Source organism: Podarcis tiliguerta, assembly GCF_965153285.1.
Source record: "Podarcis tiliguerta genome assembly, chromosome: 11".
Taxonomy (NCBI): Eukaryota; Metazoa; Chordata; class Lepidosauria; order Squamata; family Lacertidae; genus Podarcis; species Podarcis tiliguerta.
In genome coordinates, this window is record NC_139544.1 from 1,073,711 (window position 1) to 1,094,415 (window position 20,705).

Below are 20,705 nucleotides of genomic sequence, written 5' to 3' on the forward strand. Positions count from 1 at the left end.
GCCCCTGTTATGCTATGGCCAGAAACTCAGGATAAGCTTAAATCCTTTGGAATCTCTTCTTGCAATCTGACGAAAGACAGAGCAGAAAAGCAGGTGCTAAGAAGTAATCTCAGGAGGCTGGCATGTCATTCAGGACACAACAGCCCAGCAGGCAGGTGCCCTCTAATAAGGCATCTAGACAACAGCTGGGAAAGTGATATACTGTTTATGGAATTATATGAATGGATCAGCTGCAGCTGTGTTAACTGACAGCTATAAGCTCCCCAACAGTAGCCATGTTCGAATTATAGTTGTTGGTTGCAGCTCTAATTTAACCCGGGAGGTTGTGCCACGTTATCTCCAGTAACACTGCATGCTCTGGTAGTGGAGAAAGCAAGCTCACACTTTAGTAGGCTAAAGGCCTTCAGGGTGTTAATTTGTAATAGTACTTAAGGATATTAACTTTTGTTAAACATCTGTCACATCTGGACACTAAACTGACTGGCCCTTGCAGCATGTATGTACCCCTTTCAGAAGGATACTTCTCCCCATTTTCAAATTATGGAAATGCATTTTTGTTGCTGTGTTTGAGATTTTGTGGCACCAAAACTTTAAAAACAGACGTTGTCATGCAACACCCTCCACAAGGGATACTTCATTCACTTTCATCTGTTGTTTAAGGAGAACAACTGACAGCACAATACTACAGTGGTGCCCCGCAAGACGAATGCCTCGCAAGAGGGAAAACCCGCTAGACGAAAGGGTTTTCCGTCTGCAGAGGCGCTTCACAAGACGAATTTCCCTATGGGCTTGCTTCGCAAGACGAAAAATGACGAAAATTTTCGGGTTTTTTTTTTGCTCCAAAACCCCTTATTTTGAATCGCTAAGCTGCTAAAAGCATTTTAGCAGCAAAACCGCTAATCCCCCCCCCTTAAAAAGCCGTTTTTAGCCCTTTTTTAGCCAATAGCGCTAATAGCGCTACTCCGTCAATGGGCTTGCTTCGCAAGACGAAAAAACCGCAAGACGAAAAGACCCGCGGAACGGATTCTTTTCGTCTTGCGAGGCACCACTGTATACTTGTCTATTCTGAAGCAAGTGCCTTTGTGTTCAGTGGAGCTTAACTCCCACATGTGTTTGCTACATGAATTACCGTATTTTCTAGAGGTGAAGACTTATTTTGAAGCACTCAGCTCCTATTTCAAATAACAATTGGCACCTGAGAGCCAGATTAACAGATTACGAACAGACTGTGGAAGCAACTTTAATTTGTTTCGCGTATTGGTTATTATTCTGGAGCAGTGCTGTAGCAACTGGGGTTGGGGGCTAGCTGGGGCTTTTCCCCTCAGTGAAGCCTCCATAGGGGCGTCATTGAGGCTCCCAGCCGTGTGTGTGTGTGTACACACATGTGTGTGTGGGGGGGGTGTCAAACTGGGTCTTTGGCCTGGGTGAAAGAAAGCCTAGTTTTGCCCCGTCCTGGAATATTTGTGTGCAGTGGCTCATCACTGCAGTACCACAAATAAACCTCTGATTTCCTCCTTGCAGCAATACTGGAGGACAGGGGAGGAGGGAGCACATGAAGGTCAGGGTCCTACATGTCCAAATTGTCTCTAATAAGTAAATCAGCTCTAAAACTTGTTATATGGGAGGTCATTGGGGATTGGGCTTTAGCTTCTGTTAATGATGTATTACCTACGGGACCGCCTCTCCCGGTATGCCCCACGGAGAGCCTCAAGGTCCATTGTTAGCAACACCCCAGTGGTCCTGGGCCCTAAGGAAGTCAGATTAGTCTCAACCAGAGCCAGGGCCTTTTCAACTCTGGCTCCGGTCTGGTGGAACGCTCTGCCTCATGAGACCAGGGCTCTGCAGGATCTGATTTCTTTCCGCAGGGCCTGTAAGACAGAGTTGTTCCGCCTGGCCTTTGGCTTGGAGCCAATTTGATTCCCTCTCCCTCTTTTTTTCTTTTTCCTTTCTCCTCCTGTGATGAGGCTGCATTTTAATATTTTAATGTTTCAATATTTTAAGTGTTGTATTTTAATTTTGTTTTTAAGTTGTATTCATTCAACTTGTTTTTATTATTGCTTGTTAGCTGCCCTGAGCCCAGACTTGGCTGGGGAGGGCGGGGTATAAATAAAAATTATGATGATGATGATGCATTTGCGATTGTTTAATCATCAGTTTGGGTACATAATTACAAGACTGGACACTGAAATCAGGCTATTGCTATCTCAATCATGTGACCACTTTGAAATGTTTCATTCATCAATACTCTGGGACCAAGTGGATATCTAGGAAACAGAAGGGACCTTTAGAAGGGTCATTGTAATTCATGATGGCGGCGGCTGTGTTAATGCCATCCGGAGTTATCTGTTTGTCTTGACAATAAATCATCCTTTTTAATTAACTACGCTCACTGTGTTATCAAGCCGGGGACTGGACTCCTGACATTGCCCCTCCTAGGCACAACAAAGTTGTCACAAAACATTTGTTTCTCATTTGTCATGCAAAGTTGGTATCTCAGCTTGCACTATTTTGCCCATGAGAATAGAGGACAACTCTCATACTGAAAAAGAAGCGCAGTAGGAGTATCAGTAAAGGCTAAAATGTAGTTGTTGCTGCAGATTGACTGGTTGGGTGGCCATAAAACAAGCAAAAATGCCAGAGAAAGGTACACCGTACTTATACAGCATGGTCAAGCTATTGTAAACAGAATGGAAATACCATTTGTACACAGCACGTCAGGGAACTATAAGTTTCAATGAAGTGCAAGTAGCAGAAAACCAGTGAGCCAGTTTCTTTAAGGAAGAAGCATGTGCAGACGCCTTGATTCTGAATGTATTGATAAACTGCATTGTGCAATTGTCTAAAGAATGATAGTGCTTCTAGAACTAATACCGCCACAATAGTTCATCAGAAATGTACGGTAATTAAAAACAAATATAGCTTCAATTAGATGGCTTTCTTTGTTGCTTACTTGCTACATCTGGAATTCTGCACCCCGTTATTGAATATTAAATGCCATCAATGTTTACAGCTGTGCTTCTGCACACATAGATGTGTAAAAGGTTGTAGCCTCATGGTTTTGGTCTGTATCTGTTGTTCTGCTGTTGAAGCTTGCAGTGCAGCAATAAAACTGTTAGCACACTTGCAAAGCTAAGTAGAGCCTGGTATGATTTCAAATTGGATGGGGGACTATCCAGTGGGGCATGTTGATATTTCTGCATTTCAGGGGGTTGGACTAGATTACCCCGGGGTCCCTCCTAACTCTGCAGAACTATGATTAGCAACCTATTCCCTTATGACATTGTTGCATATTATGTCATAGTTGAATCTCTACCAATACTTCACAAGATGATGAGATACAAAGTCTGTTTTATAACGTGCAGAAAGGTGGTGGAGCTTGGGTCCAAAAACGCAGCACATGTTTCTTTGGTGTGACACAGAAGACGTGCACAAACCGTGTGTCTGTGCAACCTAAACATGTCTATTTGTAACAGATGGGGAACCATTGAAGCTTGTGCCACAGAAGATCTGGCCCAGCACTGCAGGAGAGGTGGATGAGGGAGTTCTCCTGCCTTTGCTGCAGTGCTCTGTGAGCCTTGGAGGTTGAAAATAAGGGAAAAGGTAGAGGTTTTATAGAAGCAAGACTGAGCCCACTTGCCCTGTACTGTACATTGTATTGTGATGGCATTTCAATATGTAAGCCATTGCGACTGGGAATCCCTAGTGCTACTCATTGTTGTCCACAAATACAGGGAGAGTTACTACTTTTTGCATAAGTATTCTCCACAATCTCTCTGGATTTTTATTTTCTCTTGCTATTCTGGACTTTGTGCAATGGGACTTTAGCTCTAAGAGCCTCTAAAGTGATGGGTAACCTGTGACCCTCCAGATATTGGACTGCAGTTGCCATTGTTCCTGACTGCGGTCCATGCTGGTTGGAGCTTATGGAGTTGGAGCTCAACAACATCTGGAGAGCCATAGGTTCCCCATCCCTGCTCTAGAGAATAACATACGTACATGTTCAAAAATCTGTTTTGCAGGCCATCTGGCATTCCTTGCAAAAAGTATGGAACATGCTGCTACACTTAATATATCCCCAACTTACCAATATAGAGATTCACTGAGAATGTTATTCCATGAATCAAGTACAGTAGAACTTGATCAAACAGTTCTGCTACTGGCAGTGTTGTCTTATTTCATCTTTTGGAGGCAACTTTACTGCACAGGAAGATTTCTTTTTCTAACTCACCCTGAGTAGGGAGAAATGCATTACTGACATTTTTAGTTTTCACTTAGCATTCAGTTGCATGTGGCTACAAATATACACTGGCAGGAGAGCAATTTGAGCACATTTGTCAAGCAAGTTCACAGTACAGCTTGTATCGTTTCCAGCATGCATTTGGCAGAACTGCAGCCCAGTTCATTAAAATAGTCACTCTATTGTATATACATTTTAAGCAGATGTCTGTTTTGTTTTGCCCTGAGCAAAAGCTGGCTAAGTGAGAGATCTAAGACAAATGCCAACACTATGCGTCATCCAAAAAAACTGGGCTATGGGGAATATCCAGTAAATACATTAATAAAGTGGGCTGAGCTTTGGAAACCAGGTTTGAATATAGACAGTGCACGTGAATAAAAGGGCATTGTTGTAGAGCACTGCATATGCATTTGTTTTGTAGGTTGTGGAAGAGTCTGGGTTTAAGATTAGCCAAATGGCAAGTCTGAACTAGCCCAACTGGGTGGTTTTAAAAAACCACACACTACAAAACTAGATTTTTTTTGCTTCTCGCTGATGCTAGGAAATGAGAAATTTAAAATATATTTAGAATTAAAAAATGTCTAATGGCATATCCTTTTGGAGAACAGGCAACTTGGTTTAAAAAATGCAAACGTGGATAGTACATTTTTACAAATGATACTGATACCACATTTTAAACATAAATATCTAACATAATTTGGTATGGAATCTAGAATTTGTGGGCATTGTTAATTCAGGATGAAAAGTGCAAGAGATAGTTTACATTCAAATGTATGCTTCTTCAGTACCACAGAGAGTATGCGGAGTGTGCAGATGTTTAATTGACTACATTTCTTCTTTAACCAGGTCAGGTTTGGGGGAAACACATTATCAAAGTGACAAAGGGAAAAAATGAATGGCTTCCCTTAAGGCAGATGGAATAGTGTTGTCTGAGCAGTCTGTATTGTAAGGCAACGTAGATGCTGTAAACCAGGGATCAGGAACATTGGGCCCTCCAAATGTCACTGAATTACAACTCCCATTAACCCTGGTCATTGGCCATGCTTACCAGGGCTGATGGGAGTTGCATTTAAGCAACAGCTGGAGGGCAAAAGCAATTCCCTACCCCTGCTGAAAACTGAACCCAGTTGAAATTCCTCCTTGATTATAAGCTCTTTAAAGTCTGCTGTCCTTATGAATATGACTGTAGAAATCTCTGTTTAAGCAGCAGGTTATTCAGTGAAATCTTGTACATGAGAAAAAGTGTCCTTTATTCAATTAGCCTTTCGGATGCTGATTGTTAGGGGAGCAAGCGCTTCTGATCCTTAAGCACATACATAGGATGATTCAGTTTGTCCTGCTTCCCCATAAGTCCACATATAGGGTGCAGCCGGACAGGATTCCATCACATACCAGCAAATTCATGTCACACAATTATAATTGATTGGGGAGGTCTTGCACAAAAACCTGCATCACTAAAATACTGGACTTTTTGCAAGACTGGCCCACTCATGAGGTCAGGTAAGGAGGCCATCTCAGCTGGCAGGATCCACCAGGGCAGCAGATCCTGTTGTTGCCCCCTCCGCCCCCGCCCCACGGTCATGATATAGCAGCTCTTCCTTTACTCGTTCTTCCCTGGTGCCATTTTGAGGTCTGCTTTAGGTGCCAAAATGCCTTGGGCCAACCCTGATTTTTTGTGATAAGGAAAGTGAAGGAGAATGCACTGGGAAGTGTGAGGTAACACTTCCTCTGATGCCTCTGATGAATATATATATATCTGGTATATTTTGTACAGGTTTATTCCATTTTATTGCTTCCTGTTAATGTGGGCTATGGGATTAGTGATCAACAGATTGTTAGTTGCCCTTGAATAGCATTACAGTGGTACCTCGGGTTACATACACTTCAGGTTACAGACTCCGCTAACCTAGAAATAGTACCTCGGGTTAAGAACTTTGCTTCAGGATGAGAACAGAAATCGTGCTCCAGTGGCGCGGCGGCAGCGGGAGGCCCCATTAGCTAAAGTGGTGCTTCAGGTTAAGAACAGTTTCAGATTAAGAACGGACCTCTGGAACGAATTAAGTACGTAACCAGAGGTACCACTGTACTGAAATTCCCCAGTATCAATTTCAGTTCCCACCAGGAAGGGGAAATTTGGATTATTGTATTAATTTATAATAGTGAAATTGCTTTTTTAAAATAGTTAAAAGGTACTAAGAAAAAATAATCAGAGGAAACCGTTATTAAAGTCTTCCACCACCCCTACAGGAACAACACTGGATCAATTCAGAGAGGCTATTCAATGGCAAATAAAAATCAGCTTGTGAATATTCTCCTAGCAATGACATGAGATGAGTCTTAATTTAAAGGCACAGGGAAAATCTAAATAGTAATTATCTTTTACTATAATAAAAAATAAATTTTAAAAACTACAAATCAGCTCAGGGCAGGGGGACAGCTCAGGGCAGCAAAGAAACACTAGATTGCCATGGACTTAGAAATGCTTTTTAGGGATACTCTGTAAAAAGTGAGTGAATAAAGGATGGCAATTTGAGAGGAAATGGCTCTTTGTAGAACCAGAAGCAACCAGTTCTCTGTCCGATTTCTATGTTTCATTACAGAACCTCAAAGGCCTATTGTAAGGAAAGAGAGATTAGGCTGCAAATGCAGGACTGTGTTTACATATGCACAACTGATAACTAGATTGCTGCCAGAGATGTGAAATATTTATACACATGCTTTATATTTCAGGTTCTTATCAGTGGAGACTGGGAGATACAGCATATGGCAAACCAGTTTCAATTTCCTGCAAAACATTCAGTTGTTTATCTTAAAAGCCTTTTGAGATAACTTAAAATGTTTGTGAGTTTATCACTCCAAGGCATTGTTGTTGTTTAGTTGTGTAGTCGTGTCCGACTCTTCGTGACCCCCTGGACCAGAGCACGCCAGGCACTCCTGTCTTCCACTGCCACCCGCAGTTTGGTCAGACTCATGTTTGTAGCTTCGAGAACACTGTCCAACCATCTTTTCCTCTGTCGTCCCCTTCTCCTTGTGCCCTCCATCTTTCCCAATATCAGGGTCTTTTCCAGGGAGTCTTCACTTCTCATGAGGTGGCCAAAGTATTGGAGCCTCAGCTTCAGGATCTGTCCTTCCAGTGAGCACTCAGGGCTGATTTCCTTCAGAAGAAGAAGAAGAGTTTGGATTTGATATCCCGCCTTTCACTCCCTTTTTAAGGAGTCTCAAAGCGGCTAACATTCTCCTTTTCCTTCCTCCCCCACAACAAACACTCTGTGAGGTGAGTGGGGCTGAGAGACTTCACAGAAGTGTGACTGGCCCAAGGTCACCCAGCAGCTGCAGGTGGAAGAGCGGAGACGCGAACCCGGTTCCCCAGATTACATGACTACCGCTCTTAACCACTACACCACACTGGCTCTCAGAATGGAGAGGTTTGATCTTCTTGCAGTCCACGGGACTCCCAAGAGTCTCCTCCAGCACCATAATTCAAAAGCATCAATTCTTCGGCGATCAGCCTTCTTTATGGTCCAGCTCTCACTTCCATACATCACTACTGGGAAAACCATAGCTTGAACTATATGGACCTTTATACAGTAGTATTCCCATGTAATGGATGTCTATTTTAAAAGACTCAGGAAGGGATGGATGCTGCGAAGAAGGCTATGCAAAAGAAAGAAAGTGTGAGATGGACTCTGTTAAGTTGTGGGTGAACATATCAGACAACACAGCGATTCTTCAAACAGCTCTTGTTTATTTACAGACCAGAACTGAACTGAACTGAAGGGTTCAGCCAGCCAGCTTATAAAGAGCTCCACTAGAACGCAACAGTAACCATTTTCTGTAACTATCCAATCACTGAACGTCACTTTCAATCCCTTAGTGCATATGTGGACCTGAGTGAAAACTATCTACAGTATCCCCCTGCTGGCCCAGGGTGAGAACTTCAGTACATAACACCCCTCCCCACCGAGATAAGGCGTTAGTTACAATCATAATGGTTTCCTTATATACAGCACTATACGTAATGGTTCACTTAGGCACAAAAGCATATCGGTTAGATTTCACATACTTAGACCAACAGTGATACATGTCCAACATCATAGTCCTTTAAATAAGTTGGGCGCTTGGAAACTCTGCCAGACTGCCGGGGACTGGTAGCCAAGTCTGGGGGGGGGCACACAATTCCTGCTGAGGCTGTGGTGCAACCCTAGGTGGCGTTGAAACCAAGTCCCCTGGATCTGCTGCCGTGGGTGGAACCTCCGCAAGTGGAGTTGGCGGAATGTCAGGCACGGCAGTGGTGTGAGTCTGTGGTAGGTCTGGCAGACCCGGTGAAGCAGCTTGGTTCGGCTCCACGCCGGCAGTTTGCGAGAGAGGTGTATGTGGAGCCTCACCATCTGTAAGTGTCTGTTCCGGAGCCACGAGTGCAGTTGGGGGCACCACGGTAGTGTCCAAGTCCCCAACCCTGCGCCTAAACTGGTCTATGTGCCGGCGCCAAAAACGTCTGTCTTCGAGTGCCACCTGGTACGAGCGAGGTCCAGTGACTACTGTGGCTGGCACCCAAGGAATGTCCTCCACATAGTTCCGGGCAAAGACCTGGTTTCCTGGAACAAATGACTGTGGCGCGTTGGCACAGCCTGGGGGTTCGGCCACGGCAAAGTCCGGGTGCAGCCGGTCGAGCGGGGACCTGAGGCAGTGGCCCATAAGCAGTTCAGCAGGGCTCCGCCCTGTGGCCGCATGAGGGGTGATGTGTTGCACGAACAAGTATTCAGCGACCCGCTCGTGCCAGTCTCCCCGGTCCAGGCACGCCAGTGCCTCTTTTGCTGAGCACACCATTCTCTCCGCTTGCCCGTTGCTGGATGGATGAAATGGTGCTGTTAGGGCATGGCGAATGCCCAGTCCCAAAAGGTACCGCTCAAAAATGCCTGACGTGAACTGTGGTCCGTTGTCGGAGACAAGGACATCAGGACACCCATGCGTCACAAAGAGGCCTCGCAGCACCCGGATGACGGCCTCGGTAGTGGTGGAGGGCATCAGGGCCACCTCCAGCCATTTGGAATAGGTGTCCACCACTACCATAAAGGTCCGGCCGTGAAAGGGGCCAGCCAGATCGATGTGCACCCTTGACCAGGGTGTCTTGGGCATCTCCCAGGTTTGTCCCTTAGCTGCTGGTGGCACAGGCCTAGATTCTTGGCACGCTTGACAGGCGGACACCCAGGCAGTGATGGCATCGTCCATGTTAGGCCACCAGAAGTAACACCGAGCCAACGCCTTCATTTTGACGATTCCTGGGTGGCCAATGTGCAGAGCCTCAAGGACGCGTTGACGGAGTCTTTGGGGAATCACGACGCAGGCCCCCCACAGCAGACAGCTGTGGTGAGCCGAAAGTTTGTGTTGTCTGGTTGCGAACGGCTGGAACTGCGATGCAAAAGGCCTTTGTGGCCACCCCCTCCACGCCCAGTTCAGCACACGGCTGATGGTGCGATCCTGGGCAGATGCGGAGGCCACAGTGGCAGCCGATATAGGCGCTGCTGGAAGATCCTCAATCAGGAGGAGCGATAGAACATGAGCCGGGTCTTCCACAAACGCTGGAAGAGGGCAACGGCTGAGGGCGTCAGCATGGCCCATCAATTTCCCCAGGCAATGGACGAGCCGGTAGTGGTAGGCAGCCAGGAAAACAGTCCATCGCAGCATGTGCAGCGAGAGGACCGGTGGAGTTGGTCAATCACCAGCAAGGAGGCCCAGGAGCGGCTTGTGGTTGGTGATGAGGTTGAAAGTTCTGCTGTAGAGGTATTCATGGAACCTCTTCACTCCAGCCACAAGTGCCAGTGCCTCCTTGTCGAGCTGGCTGTAATTCCGTTCAGTCAGAGATAGGTTCTTGGAAAAGTAGGCGAGCGATGGAAAACGGTGACTAAGGACAGCACCAATGCCAAAAGGTGAGGCGTCGCAGGCAAGGACCAGCGGCCTGGCTTCACTGTACTGTACCAGCACACTGTCCGATGAAAGGAGAGCCTTGACCGCGTTGAAGGCCGCCGTCTCCCGATGACCCCAGGACCAAGGTGTCTTCGTGCTGAGGAGTCGGTGAAGAGGCTCAGCCACCGTGGCTTTGTGGGGCAGGAACATGTTATAAAAGTTCAGCAGTCCCAGGAACGCCTGCAACTCCGTCTTGTTCTTTGGGATGGGGGCCTGCTGGATAGCGCGGATCTTGGATGTCGTCGGGTGAAAGCCGGAGGCATTGGTAAGATAGCCCAGGAACTCCACCTGTGGAACAGCGATCTGGCACTTCTCCCTCTTTACCTTGAGCCCGGCCTCCTGGAACCTGGTCAGCACGGCACGGAGGCGCTCGAACAGCTGCTGGTGTGAGTCTGCGGACACCAAGACGCCATCGAAATACGGCACCACACCCAGAAGCCCTTGCAGGAGATGCTCCATAAGGCTTTGGAAGATGCCAGGAGCCACACTCACCCCGAACTGCAAATGGCGGCAATGAAATGCCCCTCGGTGGGTGACGATTATCTGGGCTTCAGCGGTGGCATTATCGATGGGCAGTTGGGCTTGAGCAAGGTCCAGCTTAGCGAAGACCTTACCCTCACCCAGGGAATGCAGCAGGTGTTGAACAACAGGAACCGGGTAAGCATGGTGTTGAAGTGCCTTGTTGATCGTGCACTTGTAGTCGGCGCAGATTCTCACTGACCCGTCCGGCTTGACAGGCGTGACGATGGGGGTTTCCCACTTGGCGTGGTCAACCGGCTCCAAAACTCCTTGGGTGATCAGTTTGTCCAGTTGTTCATCCACCTTAGCCTTGAGAGCAAAGGGAACCCGGCGTGGCTTTAGCTTGATGGATCAAGACTTGTGGATCAAGGCTAAAGGAGATGGGCGTACCTGTATATTGACCCAAAGTGCCATCTAAAACCTTGGCAAAGTCTTTGACCAGACCCTCAGTCTCTGTGTTAGAGATGTAGTTGATGCTGGTGACTTCCAGGCCGAGGGCATCAAACCAGTCTAGCCCTAGGAGGCTTGGCCACTGCCCTTCGACCACCACCAGTTGGAGCAGGCCCGAAAAGTCCTTGAAGGCGATCCGGAACCGGCCAACGCCTACCACGGGAATGTCGTTTCCCTGGTAGTCTCTCAGGTGTACATGGTAAGAGTCGAGTTGCCTTTTGGACACTCTGGGTACCAGTCTTTTGATGGTGCTCCAAGACACAATGGACAGGGCAGACCCAGTGTCAATCTCCATGTCACATGGAGCTACTTCAATGAGCACCGTGACGTTCAGCTTGCATCGCGTATGCGAGTCAGTTTGGCCAATCGTGGTTCCGGACGGGCAGCGGCAGTTGGTGAGAGAGAAACAGCTTTTCTTGGCGGACTGGAGTGAAGACTTGGACTTGCAAGTCGGTGGATAGGGGGTGTCGGACAGAGCCGATTGGCAGACCTTAGCGATGTGGCCCCTTCTGGAACACTTCTGACAGATGGCGTCTCTGAATCGACACTTGGCACGGGAATGGTTTCCTCCGCAGTCGGCACATTCCGATTGGCCCTTGGACTTCTGTTTGAACTTCCCGTGCTCCCGCTTTGTCTGGTGCACATCATCGTCTTCACTGGAGAATGCCCCGTCACTGCTGGCCTCTTCGTGATGCACTGGAACTGGCTTCCTAGCAAGACGCGGGCTGCTGGCCTTGTGGATCTCCTGGGCCAATGGCTTTCTGCAGCGTGAGGTCTGGCTTGGCGAGGCGACGCCGTTGCAGATGGATGTCCCGGACCCCGCAGACGATTCGATCCATCAGGGCATCGTCTAAGTCTCGGAACTCGCAGTGCATTGCAGCCTGTCGGAGGGCAGCAGTGTAGTTGTTAATTGACTCCCCCTCTGCCTGGTTCCGGTGGTAGAATGCGTGGCAGGCAGCAATAATAATAATAATAATAATAATAATAATAATAATAATTTTTATTTATACCCCGCCCTCCCCAGCCAAGGCCGTGCTCAGAGCAACTTACAAGCAATAATAAAAACAAGTTGAATGAATACAACTTAAAAACAACATTAAAATACAACATTGAAATATTGAAATATTGAAATATTAAAATGTAGCCTCATCGCAGGAGGAGAGGAAAGGAAAAAAGAAAGAGAGGGAGGGAGGGAATCAAATTGGCTCCAAGCCAAAGGCCAGGAGGAACAACTCTGTCTTACAGGCCCCTGCGGAAAGAAATCAGATCCTGCAGGGCCCTGGTCTCATGAGGCAGAGCGTTCCACCAGGCCGGAGCCAGAGTTGAAAAGGCCCTGGCTCTGGTTGAAGCCAATCTAACTTCCTTAGGGCCCGGGACCACTAGGGTGTTGCTATATATGGACCTTAAGGTCCTCCATGGAGCATACCAGGAGAGGCGGTCCCGTAGGTAGAGGGTCCTAGGCCGTGAAGGGCTTTAAAGGTCAAAAGCAGCACCTTAAATCTGACCCTGTACTCTACCGGGAGCCAGTGCAGTTTGAAAAGCACTGGGTGAATATGCTCCCATGGCAGAGACCCTGTGAGGAGCCTCGCTGCAGCATTCTGCACCCTCTGGAGTTTCTGGGTCAGCTTTAAGGGCAGCCCTGCGTAGAGCGAATTACAGTAGTCAAGCCTGGAGGTGACCGTTGCATGGATCACTGTGGCCAGGTCGGGGCGGGAAAGGTAAGGGACCAACTGCTTGATGCGGCGAAGGTGGAAAAATGTCGCCTTGGCTGTTGTTGTAACCTGCGCCTCCCTGGAAAGGGAGGCGTCAAGGATTACACCCAAACTCTTAACGGAAGGCAATGGCACTAATTGGGCCCCCGCAAGAGAAGGAGTTGGTCCCTCATCCCCATGCTATCCCGACCTAGCCATAGGACCTCTGTCTTCGAAGGATTTAATTTCAATCGGCTCCCACGAAACCATCCAGCCACAGCTTCCAAGTATCTGGTCAGTGTGTTCGGGGCCGAATCGGCTTCGACGGCTTTGGCGCATAGTGGTTCCGGAGCTTCTCTTGAATTGTGTCCCATGGCGCTGCCTGGACTGCTTGAGGCGCAACCAATGCTTGGGCCGTCTCGAACACCTCGGGCCCACAGAGGCTGAGGAATAGGCCCTGCTTACGCTCCTCTGACACTTCCATCAGCTCGTTGGCCTGGAGGTAGCAGTCGAACCGAGCGAGGTAGGAGCCCCATGATTCAGAGGCTGGTGCAAATGGCAGTAGAGACACAAGTGAAGCCATGATTCCGATGCCGGCGTTAAGGGCGATGGCTAGAAGACAGTACTCTAGCCAGAACAGTCAACTCCGAATTGGTTCTGTTCAGTGATTTTGCTCAATGATTCAGCTCAGTGATTCAGCTCAGTTCAGAGGACGGCCGCATCTGGCTGTGCTCTGATGTCCATCGATCCCATCCTCGTTGCCAGTGCTAAGTTGTGGGTGAACATAGCAGACGACACAGTGATTCTTCAAACAGCTCTTGTTTATTCACAGGCCAGAACAGAACTGAACTGAAGGGTTCAGCCAGCCTGCTTCTATAGAGCTCCACTAGAACACAACAGTAACGATTTTCTGTAACTATCCAATCACTGAAAGTCACTTTCAATCCCTTATTTGCATATGTGGACCTGAGTGAAAACTATCTACAGTATCCCCCTGCTGGCCCAGGGTGAGAACTGCAGTACATAGCAGACTCTGCAAAGGTTGAAAAGAAAGGCATGAAACCGAGATGATGCTCTCGAACAAGCGGCCCCATGAAGTGGCGTGGAAGCCCCCCCCCCCCGCCGCCGCCCCGCCGAGGCGCAGACCAAGCCGGGCTGCAAGTCCTCCGAGCCCCCGCCCGCCCGCCCGCCCGGGAAGTGGCCTTTCCTCCGGGAAGTGCTGCCATTCCCAGCCCCGCGTCGACCCTCCACTTCTGGACAGGCAGCCGGACTCCGGCCCCGGGGCTGGCCCTTCCCCTGGCGCTGCGCAGCCCCCGGGGAGACCTGGGCAGGGCCTCCGTCCCTGGGCGGCCGCCTCGCCGCCGGCCGGGCAGCAGCTGCTGGGCTGGCGGGCCGCCCTCCTCCTCCCGCCGCCGAGCCAAGCTCAGCCCTCTTCCCTCCTCCGCCCCTCCAGCCCGCCGGCCTTTTAACGCCGCTTCCCCCTCGGCGCCTCGGGGCGGGCCAGCCTTTCCTCGCCGCCGCCGCCGCGCCTCTCCTGCCTCCGAGGGACGCGATGCTGCTGCTGGGTCTCCTCGCGGTGCAAGGTAAGCAGGTGCCCGAGAGCCGGCCCGGCCGCCGCCGCCGCTCTCCCCGGGCCGAGCTGGGGCTTCTCCGGCTCCTCCCGCCGACTGAGCGCGCTCGCTTTGTCCCCGCAGCCTTGCGCGTCTCCGGAGCCCTGCGCCTCCCGCCCGCCGGCTCGTGCGCCTTCGAGGGCAGCGCCTGTGGCTACGCGTCCGAGCCGGCGACCCTGCCGTGGACCCTGAGCGAGGAAGGTAAGGCAGATGCTCCCGGCTCAAAGGTGGCAGAGGAAGGGACCGAGAAGAGACGTCTGGTCGAAGCCGGGGAGAAAGCCGCTCCAAGGCTCCCCCCCCCCCCCCCGGGACCCCCTGGCAGCTTCCCCGGGGAAAACCCCTGCAGCTCTGGTTAAGCCCTGCAAGAAGGGCGCAGACTAGATCCCATCCAAGGGGATCTAACCTAACGAAAATGCTTTGGGAACTTCAGAGCACTAGTCTGCTGTAAGGCTTGTCTAAAAAGTTTAAAGAAAGATTTCAAAAGCCCTCTTTAGTTGTTCAGTACAAAAGACATGAAGGAGCACCCAAGACTGCTCCAGAGGGCTCTGCCTCCAGACACTGACATACATTTGGGGGGGGGGGTATTAATATTTTGCTGAAATAATTTGAATTACCTATAAAGAAGTAAAGTGATGCAGAAAAAAGAAAAAAGGGGGAAAGTGTAGATTCATGTCAGCTGTGCTCCCCCCTCCAGTCAATGCACAATTTGCATCATTTGGAAAGGGCGACTAGTGCATGTGCAGATGCACATAAGTAGGGTTTCCTTCAACTGGGAGGGAAAGGTTACTGTGTGCACATTGGCATCTAGCTAATGCTTTTTTAGAAGTCCCTTTCAAATGTCTGAAAAGGGTGAAAATGCTTTGCAGAATAAAAGATTATTTATGACATACATACACACAAAGTGAAACCAACAAAACATCCTAAAATCCAAACAGAGAAAAATAAAAGCAGCAGAAAAAATACCACCAGTACTCTCCAGAAAAGAATGTATACCCAAAAACTAGGTGGAATGAGTGTTTCTGCTTTTTGAAACCTGTTTCCAGGGAAAGCCTGGAGCTACCAGTGAAAAGGCCCTGCTCCAAGTACAAGAGTGGCTGGGTATATATTATTATTATTATTATTATTATTATTATTACATAACAACCTAGCATCCAAAAAGGATGAGAAGCAATTGTCTGGGGTGGGAGGAACCATTTTGTTGAAAACATTCCATGAGATCTAAAGCTTTTAACTTTCTACAGTAGTACCTCAGGTTAAGAACTTAATTCGTTCTAGAGGTCCATTCTTAACTTGAAATTGTTCTTAACCTGAGGTACCACTTTAGCTAATGGGGCCTCCTGCTGCCGCCACACAATTTCTGTTTTCATCCTGAAGCAAAGTTCTTAACCCGAGGTACTATTTCTGGGTTAGCGGAGTCTGTAACCTGAAGCGTCTGTAACCCGAGGTACCACTGTATTTGAAAGTGTTATGCAACCTGACTGCTACAAAAGTGTTGTTGTCTGCTGTGGAGGGACAAGGTGGTGGTGAAGTTTGGGCTGTTTGGCAGAACCAGTGGGAAAACCAAGTTGGCTCTGCAGCGCATCCACATGGCCCTGGCTCCTCCTCCTCAGTACCATCCAGGTAGGCCAGGTGTGGGGAGCCTCTGGTACCCTTCCTAGCACCCCTGGCCACTGGCTAGGCTTCCTGGGGCTGATGAGAGATGCAGTTCCACAAGCTCTGGAGGGCTAAAGGTTCCCCACACCTGAGGCAAGCTATGGCAACACCAGGGCCAGAAGAGTGTGCCCCACCATACTGGCCGCTACTGCTCTTCTGTGGGCAGCCCCCCACCAAGCATGCCAGGGGCTCCATAGCCTCTCATGCTTGAGAAGATGCAGAATCCTTTTCAACCCGAGAGCCATATTCCCCCCGGAATGGGCAACGATTTGGGGGCCACATGGCAGTGGTGGGCTGAGGCAGAGGGACAGCAAGCATTTCGCCCTTAGGCCTGGGCTTCCCCAGCTCTGTTCTAGAGACTGACATGGGATTGCTCTGAATCGATGCACTTGTATTGTACTGTTTCAGACATTTATTGTACTTTATTTTAAGGACAGTTCAAGTAGATCCCTCATAAATTAATGCATTTTTTATTTTAAAAACCTGGTGCAAGCCATTTATTTATTTATTTTATGAATCTCTTCCCATGAGAAATCCCAAAGCAATTTTCAATAAACCAATCTATATAAAATAGTTACATAAAGAAAACAGTTAAACAATTCCATATATAAGGACAATTTTAAAAATGTAAATATAGAAAGTTTAAAACAACAGCACAAGGTGCCCCATGATATTCTTGTAAAGAAGCTGGTAAAATGCGGTCTTGACTATGCTACCATTTGTAACTGGCTGACTGACCAAACCCAAAGGGTGCTCATCAATGGTTCCTCTTCATCCTGGAGAAGAGTGACTAGTGGGGTGCCACAGGGTTCTGTCTTGGGCCCGGTCTTATTCAACATCTTTATCAACGACTTGGATGATGGACTCAAGGGCATCCTGATCAAATTTGCAGATGACACCAAACTGGGAGGGGTGGCTAACACCCCAGAGGACAGGATCACACTTCAAAACGACCTTGACAGATTAGAGAACTGGGCCAAAACAAACAAGCCAATGCAATTCTGGGCTGCGTCAATAGGAGTATAGCATCTAGATCAAGGGAAGTAATAGTGCCACTGTATTCTGCTCTGGTCAGACCTCACCTGGAGTACTGTGTCCAGTTCTGGGCACCACAGTTCAAGAAGGACACTGACAAACTGGAACGTGTCCAGAGGAGGGCAACCAAAATGGTCAAAGGCCTGGAAACGATGCCTTATGAGGAACGGCTAAGGGAGCTGGGCATGTTTAGCCTGGAGAAGAGGAGGTTAAGGGGTGATATGATAGCCATGTTCAAATATATAAAAGGATGTCACATAGAGGAGGGAGAAAGGTTGTTTTCTGCTGCTCCAGAGAAGCGGACACGGAGCAATGGATCCAAACTACAAGAAAGAAGATTCCACCTAAGCATTAAGAAGAACTTCCTGACAGTAAGAGCTGTTCGACAGTGGAATTTGCTGCCAAGGAGTGTGGTGGAGTCTCCTTCTTTGGAGGTCTTTAAGCAGAGGCTTGACAACCATATGTCAGGAGTGCTCTGATGGTGTTTCCTGCTTGGCAGGGGGTTGGACTCGATGGCCTTTGTGGTCTCTTCCAACTCTATGATTCTATGATTCTATACATTAATATCAATTCAAATCCAAGACAGGTACCATCTTTAGGAGGCCTTGAAAAGACAATAGAGAAGACAACTGTCAAATATGCAGTGGGCGCCATCAGGACCAGGTGGGAAAGACGAGAGGACTCTTAACCTTAACTCTTTTCTCAACCCAGAGTGTGGCAGCTGGAGAAAGGTGAATTCCTGAGTTTTTTAAGAAAGGAGTGGAAAGTAAAACAGCCAATTGTAAGAATCTAAGGTACTACTGCAGTTGGAATGTTTCACCTCAGAAAAGGAAATTGAGTTCTGGTCCCCTTGCCTCAAAAAGCAGCTCTCCAGTGAGGCATGGCAGCAACGTTGAGAAAAGTGAGTAAGAGAAGACATGATAGAGGTGAATGAATTGCGCGGTAAGATGAAAGTGCTCTCTCTGTCTCTCATAATACGGGAACGTGGGGACACCAAGAAGGCTGAATGTTGGAAGTATCAGGACAAAGAAAGTGTTTAGCATATAGCTGGACTATAGGATTCACTCGCACAAGACTTCCGGAGGCGGCGCGACCGGTAATGGCTGCCTTCTCCGAGTAAGGAGAAGGGAGCTCCGCTGTAAACGGGTCGTCCGCTACGGCGAAGCGGAGACCCATTCAGGAAAACCACAGGTGGCAGAAGCCTGTGGTCTCGGGACCCGGCGGGCGCCAGAAGCAGCCCCCAAAACGTTGAAGGGACCCCGTAAGGGGCTCCGGATCGCGGAGGGGGTAGCGGCGCTGTGGGTCGTTGCGCAAACAGCGAAGTGAAGCCGCGTTGCTGTTGCCGGTCAGCGCTGTCCTTTCTTCCTGCAACTTTTCTGAATTTTGGAAACTACAACCCGTGAGTAAATTTGGACATTGAAAACTTTCTGAAACTTTTGTCAACTTTCTGAAACTTTTTGAGAACTTTCTGAAACTTTTAAAACTTTTTTAAAAAAGTTGAAATTTGGCTGAAAACGGAGTGAGGATAAGCAGGAAGCCCATCTCCCGCTATACTGGACTTTAAGCAAAGAGCAGGAGGAGTGGAGACAAAAAGTTATGCGTTAACTAAATGCTGGCACCCTGTTAAAGCAGTTTTCTGAGTGAAAGACTTTGAGCTATTGACTTTTGCTGGTCATATTGGGAGTGCATTGATACTCTTCTTCTGTGGAACCAGTGGATTACAAAACAAATAAGAATCTCTGGTGCTGGAGCTGCCTGGAAGAGCACCAGTTTGCAACTTTGGATACATTGAATTCAGGTTTTGAAACATTCTGAGTTGGAACTGGATACTTTGAAACTGTTGCAGTCAAGGCACTGTAAGAAACACTGTTTTGCTTTAAGTTTTACTCTGCTAAAAATAATACATTGTGGAGGCGATGGACATGGATTTAAATTTACAAGTTTAACTTGGATTTGATCTTTTCCCTGAAGACGTACTAAGCTCCCTCTAGAGGATTTTGGATTTACAGCAGTGACTTTGTCCTACTTTCCCTTTCCCGGCCTCTGTTTGACTATTGTATCTGGGACACTGCTTTCTCATGGGAACAACTTGGATTGACCTTGGATTACAGATGACTTTGGAATGAGTGGCGCAAGGAGAAGAGGAAGGACTAAACAAACAACTCTAACTTTATCTGCAGCCTCACAGCGCAGATCTTCTGTGCCGGCCTTGCCTTCCACTTTGCCTCCAGACATAGAGGCGGCCTCCCTAATACAGGCAGGGGAGGGAGAGACAGAGGAGCTGCACCTGGGAGATATGGCTTCAGGGACAAGTAGCTCTGTCTTGGAGAAAATTTTGGAGAAACTGGAGGCTCTGGACAAGAAGGCTGATTTGCATACAGCTAAAATTGAACAGAACACAGAAAGCTTGAATAAGCTGACTGGACAAGTTGCACGGAATGCCCAGTCTATTGGAGAATTAAAGGAGGCTGTAGGTGAAAATCGTAAACTGGCTGAAGATACTAGTCAAAGACTGGAAGAACTTGAGAAAGAAGTAAGACCACTCAGCAAACAAGTTGGAGAACATCAGATTTACTTTTCGATGACAGAACTGCGAAACAGGGAGACCAACTTGAGGATACGGTCAATACCAGAGGTGGAAGAAGATAATTTTATTGAATTTCTAACTAAGGAATTTGCCAAGTTTTGGAAGTTAGAGGAAAAAGACTTTAAAATCGTATCTGCTTTCAGGCTTGGCAGAGTCAGAAGGACAGAGAAGCCCAGAGATTGTTTGATAACACTGAGATCAAAGGAGGAAAGGGACAAGATTTTGGGCCTGCACTACGAAAAGTCACTAGACATTTTGGGCAAGAGAATTGAAATCTACAAGGACATTCCTAAGCAGTTGCTGGACCTTAGATCTAACTACACGGAATTGGCAAGACTGTTGAGAAGCAACGCAATTATCTTCAGGTGGGAGTTCCCACAAGGATTATCCTTTACCTACAGAGGGAGAAAGATCAAAATCAAAACAGTGGAAGATAGAGACAAGTTTTTGGGAGCACACGGAGAAGACCTCCACAAAGGACTTGGATTGCCAGCGCCAGAACTTCCAGGGGAGCCCGCCCCCTCGGATCCTCAAGGACCGGAGAACAAGGTACCACCCCAGAAAGAATAACCAGACCTATCCAGGATGTCTCTGCAGCTTTTGAGCTGGAACATAAATGGCTGTAACAGTCCCGAAAAAAGGTCTAAAATTTTTCATATTTTAAAAAAGGAACAATTGGACATTATATGCTTACAAGAAACACATGTGATTAGGCTCCATAGAAAGGTGTTAATAAATAAAAGGCTTGGTCAAGAATTTATATCATCGGATACAGTTAAAAAGAGAGGTGTGGTGATCTATGCAAAAGAGAGCCTTTCACCAAAATTTCTCTTTAAAGATGAAAGTGGAAGAATCCTTGCAATAGAAGTACAGTATCAAGGAGAAAAAATTTTGATATTAGGAATTTATGCTCCAAATGAAGGAAAATCGGATTTTTATAAGAAGTTGCACGAGACCAT

At 47.9% G+C, this 20,705-nt stretch overlaps 1 protein-coding gene across 6 annotated transcripts in view; it reads left to right on the forward strand.

Moving 5' to 3' along the window:
• Positions 1-14,311: 14,311 nt before the first annotated feature.
• Positions 14,312-20,705, forward strand: part of MAMDC2 (MAM domain containing 2) — an 80,664-nt gene continuing 74,270 nt past the window's right edge. For 5 of the 6 annotated variants that reach the window (XR_014502952.1, XM_083403436.1, XM_083403439.1 and 2 more), the window contains exons 1-2: positions 14,312-14,444; positions 14,556-14,672. Coding sequence is in view for 5 of the 6 variants with exons in the window: in XM_083403436.1 (XP_083259562.1) it covers positions 14,414-14,444; positions 14,556-14,672 (148 nt within the window). In the remaining variant the exon portion in view is untranslated. The remainder of the gene's footprint in view (positions 14,445-14,555; positions 14,673-20,705) is intronic. The other variant, XM_083403437.1, reaches the window with a different exon arrangement.